The following is a 10,392-nucleotide window of genomic DNA, read 5'->3' on the forward strand; positions in this document are numbered from 1 at the left end:
AATGATAGAAAGATAAAATATTAATATTTTTTAGAAAATAATTAATTAATGATAATACATTTAAAATAAAAAATAAAAATTAATAAAAAAATATTTGCTAAATATTTATAATTGGATCTTAATAAAAATTGTGTATTATGGGTTGAATAGATTTAAAAAAAATACTCTAAAGGGGTCAAATATGTATTTTTAATATTTCACAGGGGTATTTGGTGCAAAAAAAATATCAAAATGTTTGCCCAGTCGCATGAGGAGCGCGTGCACAACAATCACTCATCTGAAGGGGCGAGTGCGCTAATTTAATAAAAGGCCAGAGTTGAAAATGCCTATTAAAATTTCACAGGGAAGAAGTGTGCATTTTCAATATTTTACAGGGGTGTTTGGTGCAATAACTCATATATAAATCTTATATATTTATTTTATTTTAAATATTTGATTTGAAAAGATGGTGGGAGAGATAGTGAGTAAAATCGTTTGATTTGAAAAAACAAAGATAGTGGGAGAAGATGGTGAGAGATGAAGATAGTGGGTTTGAATTATTTTTGTCCATTTTATCCATGAAAAGACAAAGATATTTTTGAGGGTATAAATGTAATATTATAATGGTGTCATCATTTGCATACAAAAACAGTTTTTAAAAGGTAGAGAAGTATTATAATATAGTAAAGTTATACAATAATTAAAATATGTGTTTTATGACAACCATCATATGTATGGTCTCATCGTTCATTTAGTATAGTAAATTCAAGTTTTTTATCTATGTAATTTGAATGAGTAAATAGATAAAACTTTTACCAAAACTATAAACAAATTATATTAAAATAAAGATAATTTAATATACATGGTCATTAAAAGCTCTAGCTAACAGTTACAGTGTGTTTGAATGTCTAAAAAATAGAATTTGGAATTGGATTTGGATTTTAAAATCCATGGAATTGAAATTCCATTTTGTGTTTGGCAAAAAGTTAAAATATATTTTGGAATTTGATAGTATAAATTTTGAATAAATGATATTTTATAAAAAATTATTAAAAAAAACTTAAAATTTATAAGTAAAGTATATGAATTTATTATTAAAAATAATTTTATTGCTTTATAAACTCAAATCCCGTGAAATCCAATCATTCCTGCCCAACTCGTCCCCGACCACTAAAACCCGCTACCGGGTTTTAGTTGTTTTTTTAAAAAAAAAAAATCGTATCACTGAAACCCACTACCAGGTTTTAGTTGTCGGGAATGAGTTGGGCATCATTGGTTGGACAACTGAAAAATTATATATATATATATACTAGTAAAAGTCACGTGCGATGCACGTGGAAACATATTTTGTTTTCGATAAACGTTGTTAAATAAATTAATTGAGATGAAAAAATATTAACACTCAGTTAAAAAATTATTTTCATGCAATAATATATAATTTTTGAAAAAAAATATTTGCAACATTTTCGAACATATAACACTTGCAGTTTCAATGCTTGTATTATTTACGGTCATGATTATTTTTTGATTATTTTACATCCACATTAACAATTTAGAATAAGACATTATCAATAATTCATGTAAGCCTATAGATATAAGTGTTACGTTTATTGTAGTTTTACATTAACACAATATTGATATTGAAAACTTACGTAATTATTACAGCTCGATCGAGTTTTTTATTTTTTTTATTAATCTTTTAAAATTATGACATGCTTCGTACCATGAATTCGTCTTATTTTCTATTTCATGTATGCATGATTTAGTCTTTATGTGTTAATAAGTGAGATAAGTTAATCAAATTATATTAAATATGATTTTGTAATTTTCTATGTTATATGTTGATCACTATTGATGTACGGAAAAAAATTTTGGTATAGATAATACATTCTAAATTTTAATTTAAATTATTGTGTCAGATATTTTTTATTTTATATTTGAAATTTTTCTCCCTTTAACGATTTTTCATATCATGTGTTTTTTATTATCAATGAAAGAATCATTACTATCATCATCTCTAATAACAATTATTGTGATACTATCTTCATCAATTATTTGCATTTTTCTATCGTTATTATTTATCAGACGGTCTCTTTTTATACTAAAAATATTTACTTGCAAAGAATAACAATAATTTCATCATTCTCATCTGCATTCTGGTATGTTATCGTCTTTCATTACTTGTATGTCAGTATCGTTAACGATCAATGTATTTGTTGGACATCCTCTTTTTTTTTTATTTTTCGTTTTTCAAAATCTATTGATCATCTCTTTTTTTGCTTACAATGCACTCATTGCTGAAATTTTTGATTGAATTTTGAATGTGTTTAATTAAAAATGTTAACATTTTATATTTTATCTCAACCGTTTTGTTGTATATTTTTCTTTATTTATTCATCTGGTTGAAAATTTGCATCAATGTAATTTTTACAGGACCTTTAATTTAATGTGAGACGTGTCATCCATAATTTATTTAGACTTTTTTTTATTTATTAACTAACCTTTAGTAGATTGATTAAAATAGATATATTTACAGACTTTAATAATATTTAAATAATATCAATCCTACAGTTTTGCTTAAAAAAATTGAAGATATTCATCTCCAACTCTTGTAAAAATATTCTTTCTTTAATTGTAACATCATCTCATAAAATAATTGTTATAGTTTTTAGATTTTTTGAGGATGAAAAATAATTAATTTTTTAAATTTTAACTTTTACATATATGATATTTGTGTGTTGGTTTGTTCTTTATTTATTATTTTAGATTTAGATTAAAACTTGACTCCACATGAATTGATTTATTTCAACATCGATGTGTAATTTAATTTATATATATATTAATAACGTTTAAAAATCTGATATTTTTTTATATTTATGAACTCATGATATAATTATTTAGTTCAATAGGTCCTTACGCAAATTAAAATACATAAGATTTTTTGTTCAAAAAATATATCATTCCACCTACAAACAAATAAAAACTAAAGTATTTTGGTATTTTAATCTTTTAGAAAACTAGATAAATATTTAATTTAATTAAATTTTTTGTAGAAAAACTATGTTCACTTTATCTAAAGAAAATAAAAACTAAAATATTTTTGTATTTCAATCTTTTTGGAAACTGGAACCTTATCTAATATGCACACATTGTTAATTTTGACCTTATCATAATAATTGATGTCATAGAATTTATCAAGTGTGTAGTAACCAAGGACAAAATTAAAAATACACAATTAAAAATTTTGACCTTGGTTCACACTTTTATAATTGGTATAGATATAGATAAGTAATATAATATATTATTTTTATGTCCTAGCCAATATATAACTTTTACATTTATATCGTTATATGTATTTATTTTTACATAAATTTGGGTAGAGTAAAAGGGCAAAGTTATAGATTCGCAATTACTCTTTTATTTACACTTTTAGATAGGTAATAGATTGGTATAGATATAGATAAGTAATATAATATATTACTTTTATGTCATAGCCAATATATAACTTTTACATTTATATCGTTATATGTATTTATTTTTACATAAATTTGTGTAGAGTAAAAGGATAAAGTTGTAGATTTGCAATTGTAAAATTTTACTCTTTTATTCACACTTTTAGATAGGTAATAGATAGATAATATATATATAATATATATATATATAGAAATTTTCGGTTGCCCAACCAATGATGTCCAACTCGTTCCCGACCACTAAAACTTGGTACCGTGTTTTAGCAAATAAAACCCGATACCGGGTTTTAGTGGTCGAAAACGAGGTGGAGAAATATTGTTGAGCAGCGAAAAAGTCCTATATATATAATATGCTTTAAACATGAATATTGATGCAGTGGACTTCGTTACTAACGCAAGTCATACTCATACCTCGACATCTAGGTGAGACTTTTCCTTGGCCACGCGAAGTAATTAAAGGTTAACTTTTCTTGTCAAAAGGATTTGATTAGTAAATTAATTAGTTTTCCTTTGATTAGTAAATTAATTAGTTTATAATGTTTTCACCCTTTTAGTTTCCACTTGCATGACAACGATCGAAATGTTACGTTTAAAAATTTCTGATTCCACAATACTTATGAACCGAATTTCATATTTTTCAGGTTTGCTTCATGCTACACGTGAATACGTGATAAATTTGTCGGAAGTGCATTTGTTGAAAATGAAACTTGGGTTTGCCTATTGTGGTTTATATGACTAGCATAGTTTGCAGACAATTGCGTTAGTCTCGGTGTTTACCTAGTGCGCACCGAAAGGTAACGGCTGCGAGTTCCCACGTAAAAAAAAATGAAAGTTGGGCTCAATTGCAATGAATTTCTGTATAGCACAACTTATATTAATCATTTTCGTAAGGTAAGAAATAATACATGATAGCTGTTATAAGAATCATTGTACAGTTACGTTTGCACCGATCTAAGTTCAGGACGTGACATTATATATTTTTTATTCATTACTTGTTATTATGAAATTAACCCACCGATTATTAATGTAAAAATAGTTTTTTGGTCCATTAACTTTGTTAATCTTTTGATTTTAGTTCATTAGTTTTTCAAATTTTGGTTTTGGTACACTAATGTTTAGTTTTCGTCTAATTTGGTTCAATTGATGACATGACATCGGAAAATACTGATGTGACACCGAAAAACGATGACGTGGAACTGAAAAATGCTGAAATGTCAAGCTGTCACGTCAGGAATTGAACAAAAATAGCTGAAAATTAAAATTAATTAATATATCAAAACCAAACTTTGAAAATTTAATAAACCAAAACAAAAAAATAAACAAGTTAATTGATTAAAAAAAATCAATTTCCCATGGCTAATTTCCCCCAAAAACTTGAGTCGTCTCATTAATATGATATGGAGTATTAATCTATTCAAGATTTCGAGCTTAATACTTGGCCTGCCACTGGTACTTTGACTTAATGTCTTGTATATATTAATGGTAGAGGGAAAATCATATTTTCTTAGATATCCACACCACGAAATCCCTCACAGAAACACACACTGGAGAGTGTGAAAATCAATAAAGTTATAATCAGATAAAGAACTGTGGACGCTGAAACATGTTTTTTTGGCATCTTAAGCTGAATAGTAGGGCTGTCTATACAGACTAGCTAGACTTTTCTGTGTATGTATATATATATACATGCATATATTCTACTTAAGAATAAAATTTTGAAATATGTTCATGATTTTGTTGCTGGGGAAAGATGATATATATTAAAACTGCAAGACAAACCGAATCCGGTCGGATATACGTGCGCTACGTATACATTTATACTTCCAACTTGAGCCCGAGTTTTATGTATTAGCAAATGTTTGTTGAATTCAACTTAAGATCATATATTTTTTTTAGGGAAATTAAATTGCTGGAATTGCAACTGCAGGCTTTTGGTTGAAAATGAAGGTGTGGAATATAGTAGAGTGTGCTACACATATGCGTAGGTGTATGGTATGAAATAACATATATATATAAATGCGTGCAATAGGTTTATTTCCCATGCACCTAGTGAAGAGTTTACTGCAGATTCCTTCTAAAATATTACAAGAAATCTGCATTTGTATCAAATCTAGGCACTATGTGTGATTATGATCCCCCATGCTTTGATGTTTGTAAGAATGAAAAAGGAATCTAATTTTATATAGAGGTGGCAAAAAGCTTTGACAAAACACCACCTATCTTAATTTATGTCTTGCCTTAAGTACTACTGATTATGGCTGTCACCAGCTAGCTACAGCCACTAATTTAATTAAAATATATCATATTAATTTTTACTTCAAATTTATGTATAATAATATAATAATAATATATAATGATTTACCAGCTTACTGCATCGGACAAGAAATTAAAACACTATTTGTTCTCAGGTTGTGTCTCAGTCAATTCTTGTCATACATTGTGATATTATCAAAATTCTCATATTCTATTTGCAAGAAATAATGAGGCAATCTGCCGTTTCACGATCATCGCATTGACTTGTCATAGAGGTGGAGCACACATATATAGTTTCTCATCTGCTTCATCTTTGCCCTGCATCGCCTGATACGTACATTAGAGACACATGACATATGTGTCGTATATTTTTTCCATTGCTTTTTTTGCGAAAGATAGTCGAAATTAATATTGAAACACAAAAACTCAATTTTATGAGATACATCTTCTATTCGATCCGATTCATGATAAAATAACACTTCTCATTATCATTTGTGAAAAAAATTATAAAAGACGATGATATATTCTCCTCATGTTCTGATAAATATATATTTCTTGTGCGGCGATTTTTAAATTTTGCAAAAGATGGGAGCTATACAAGAAAATGATAGAGCAAGATGTCAAACTGACGAAGCATGCATTTAAAATGCCAGCAGGAGTTTGTCCTTGTAATTGTTGTACGTAGCAATTAATCAAGAAATCAAGTCATCCGGCCAAGACAACCCATCCCCCACCAATATTTATCTCACTGAAATCATACCAAAGATTTTACTCTTTTTGCCCTACATCTCAGTACTGCGATTAGATATTTAGACGAATCAAATTTCAGTATTAAATCCACTCGTGATTTGAATATTCAAATTTGGCCCAAGTGTGATCGACTAGTCCATTTATATATATAATCACATGTGATTCACGTATGCATTAAATACCTCGACCTTGAAAACCTAAAAAAATTTAGAAATATGAATAAATATCCCGCAAATGTATATATACTTATTTTTCAAGATAAGTAGATGATGTAAAAGCTAAGATATATAATGATTCCAATAACTGAACGCGTTCATCTGGATTAATTTCAAATGCGCGCAATAGAGAAGCTCGTCATTTGATACTTCTGTAACGAGCAAATTAAAACGTAAGCCCCTGTGTGTATTTGATAAATGATTGTAGGTGTACATATACGAGTCTTGGACAATATAACGTCAAACAAGGCATGTTTGGAATCGAAAAACTTGGCAAAATTTCTTGGAAAAGCCTCTTACTTTTGACAACAGAGTGTGGTCACTTAGAAAGCCAATAGATGATGAGAAAAAGTGTACAGGCAGCAATGACTGCAGATAGGATGAGATTGTCTCTTGATCGCTTCCTTCTGATCGAACCTGTGAGGATAACCGATAACATATTCATAAATGTATTTTCAAATTTAAAAAGATCGACAGAAATTATCGTCGGTAGATAATTACCAAGTACACCCCGAATGACTGGAAATTTGTCACTTAGTGTTTTAAGTTTTCCTTGTACATCTCCAAACAAGGCCCTTTGAGAGGCCAAGGAAGCTCTAGTAGCTTGAGCTTGGTTGATCACGTCATCTATCTGTTAGGGGAGTAACGAAAGTGTTTATGGGATAAAAGATGCATAGCCACAAGAAGCTGTAAAACTCACATAAAACCATGCAAGTACACGCAAACACCCAAAAAAAAGAGGGTCAACAAGGATTGTGATTTCGATCTTACAAAATCAGTGCCGCAAACAAAGAAAATAAAGAGTGTAGCATCACAATTACTTACACAAGAATATTGAACTACATAAAAACAGTGTGAACAGTGTTACAACTGAATGCTATTATTCCCAATTCCGTCATGTGACAAGCATTTGATTAAACACGGTTCTGTTGATAGGTAGGACTAACAATTTGGACAAAATCACAAGAATACACGTCATTATAGTGGTGGGCTGCGAGCTCATGAGGTTATAATGCTGGCTGGCTCTATTTCCTTTCCTAAATGAAGAAAGCCTAAATTGTCAATCCCGGATTAAAGAAAATGTGAAACTGTTTGGTAAGCTAACAGGTTCTCCCAATGCAAAGACATTGGAATCCATAGCTGGCACTTGGTGTATTAGCCTTATATCAATGGTACAATTTGAATTATTACAGCATCAACCTTGGTTGCTCACCAATTCACACATGATGGAAGAAACGTTCTTCTGCAATATTTATCAAGACACTTTAGTCAAGCAGCTAATAAGTCTTACATGAGATATGCTTCCATCTATGGCAGCTCTCTCCCGAAGTAACTGCATTCTTGGAGAATCACTGTCATATGCCTGCACATATTTAGCATTTAGCAAGAAGAGCACCAGGAACAAATTATGTTTTTGCTCATAGTTAGATATTTGATGCTCTCACCTTGTAGTCACTGATATCATCGCGGGCAAAACTAAGAAGCTCCGTATGTTCCCTCGTTGAGTTAATATTACCCTTTATGCGCCTAAATTCCTATATTAGTATTAGAAGTTAACCTAACCATGATAACAGATTTAAAAAAATATGAAACAGCAAACAATTCAAAGACTGATACAAGAAAAGCACAAGGAAGCATTTTGAAAAACCCTCGACATGATGCAAAAACAAAAACCACAAAGGAACTGAAACTCCTACACCAACTTTTTCAATCATTAGATTTGTTTCTAAAAACACAGAGCAAATCATCATAAAAAGTGAATTAAAGACAAGAAGAACAAAAGGTTTATATATACTGTGAAGTGTGCACGTGCAAGCACAATAAATATTTTAAAGAAAATTGCAACTTGCAAGTTAATATGGCCGAAACCTGAGAAGTTAGCATTGACATCAAAACCTAGTGCAGTTTTCACCTTCATAGATGATATAATGAACAAAATGAACAAACATTTTGCTTGAGCTGTTCTCAAGTTTTTTCATTGTTGTGTAGACAAGGCAATATAATTGAACTAAGAAACAAAATTTTCAAACTTTTTCATCATTTGCACAAGTTATTATATATTAGCAAAAAGATCATGTATCAAGTGAATAACCTGGGAAAAATCTTGCAGTATGTCTCTGTGTCTTGCTAGCTTTTGAGTAACTGAAGCAGTAGGCGCAGCAGATGCAGCACATCGACTCATGGAATCATTTATATCCTGTAGCTTCTCAAGTGATGACTGAATCTCCATTTCCGCAGACTTCAAAGACCTGCTAGAACCAAGAGTTGGTGAACCAGGGTCGACATAGCCTGGAAAACAGCACAAACTCAGATACATGAGCACCTAACTGAAAGTCATGAAATAAAAGCAAAGGATTTAGCTAGTCATAATTTTTTTCACACTACCCCAGGAGAGATATCTTGCAATCATAACAATAATTAGATTTTACAAACTAACACAAAATGATCGCAACACAAAAGCAACAAATATTATTATAAAATAAATTGTGATGGATGCCAAAGAAACGACTAGCTATAAGACCTGTCCGGAAATATTAATATTTAATATCATGATGTTCCTTACAAGACTTGATTTTTTTGATCCAATTCATCTCGAGCAGCCAAGCAGGCTAAAGTATGTTCAATACCGTCACTTGCTTTCTAGAATGTCTGTATGTTATGGATATAAAAGCACGTCATGATCTGGTTTAAACATGGCAACTCATTGAAAATACAGAGGCGGAGTAGCTCATTCGTTTTCTCAATCAGGCACAAGCCAAGGAACCAAACACTAATTGATAAAACAAGTTCCGCTAATAAACTGCAAAGATCCATACGCAAGTGCCATTTCTCAGAATAATTTCCCCCAATCTTCCTGAATTCGGGGGTACACAGGAAAAGAACAAAACTCAACAATTAACACAAAGCCTGCAGCACGACATTCTACTTCGTATAAATCTCTTCCATCAAACTAGTTAAAAGCACATGTATGAAACAAAAAAAGTGCGTTAGAGTATAGACGCAGAGTTATTCAGATATTGATCCATGTTCTGCATGCTTCTGAGTTTATTAACAAGCCATATCATGAGATCATCTTTTACAGCATTACCAATACACGTTACTCAATTGACAACACTCCTGTTCGCAAATTAATCACAAAGTACATGGTGAATTTCACAATAAACTTCCAAATGAAAATTGTTTGAAGCACTAGTGACTCACAATTACATCCAAAATTTACACGAAAACCAATCCAGCAACCAAAACTTCTCCACCTAAAATATAAAACATTTTCCCAAAACATAAAATGGAAATTCATGTTTTACGACACGAAACTTCCCGTCACCATTGGCAAATACCGAAATACAGAGTAAAATTGTATAAACGATGAATAAATAAATGAACACCACACCAAATTAATCGCCGGCGCAGAAAAAAATTAGTACCTCCTTGGGTCAATCGAGAGCCGAGCTTCGCATAAGAAGAGAGCTTAACATCGAGATCGCCTTCAATTTTTCGCGCCTCTTTGCGGAGCTCTTCCCATCCCGACTCCTGCAACACGTCCATAATTGGATCCCCAGCAATCCGGATCTATACGGATTCCAACAGCTCCTCCACTTCACTCCTTGTCCTGATTGCGATCCGAATCCGTCAGTTATTACAGTTGGAATCGCAGGATCCGATGATTCGGTGCTGCACTTGCTTTTTAAACACTCGAAGCTCATACTCCATTTCGGGGGAAACGT

General features: G+C 30.9%; 1 protein-coding gene across 1 annotated transcript; it reads right to left on the reverse strand.

Moving 5' to 3' along the window:
• Positions 1-6,755: 6,755 nt before the first annotated feature.
• LOC140865629 (Golgi SNAP receptor complex member 1-2-like) lies at positions 6,756-10,392 on the reverse strand. Its single transcript, XM_073270317.1, has 6 exons — positions 10,093-10,392; positions 8,760-8,956; positions 8,113-8,202; positions 7,959-8,030; positions 7,169-7,298; positions 6,756-7,084 (listed from the first exon to the last, which is right to left on the reverse strand). Exons 1-6 carry the CDS (start codon positions 10,211-10,213, stop codon positions 6,987-6,989), a joined length of 708 nt encoding a protein of 235 aa, XP_073126418.1. The 5' UTR covers positions 10,214-10,392; the 3' UTR covers positions 6,756-6,986.

The sequence above is a fragment of the Henckelia pumila genome, chromosome 4 (assembly GCF_033568475.1).
Source record: "Henckelia pumila isolate YLH828 chromosome 4, ASM3356847v2, whole genome shotgun sequence".
Taxonomy (NCBI): Eukaryota; Viridiplantae; Streptophyta; class Magnoliopsida; order Lamiales; family Gesneriaceae; genus Henckelia; species Henckelia pumila.

Excerpts from the sequence above, each read along its gene's own strand:
- LOC140865629 (XM_073270317.1), bottom strand. The coding sequence starts at position 10,213 with ATGGACGTGTTGCAGGAGTCGGGATGGGAAGAGCTCCGCAAAGAGGCG. Across the intron at positions 8,203-8,759 it reads TACTGCAAGATTTTTCCCAG|GAATTTAGGCGCATAAAGGG; the intron begins GTTATTCACTTG and ends ATACTAATATAG. Across the intron at positions 7,085-7,168 it reads AGTCATTCGGGGTGTACTTG|GTTCGATCAGAAGGAAGCGA; the intron begins GTAATTATCTAC and ends TTATCCTCACAG.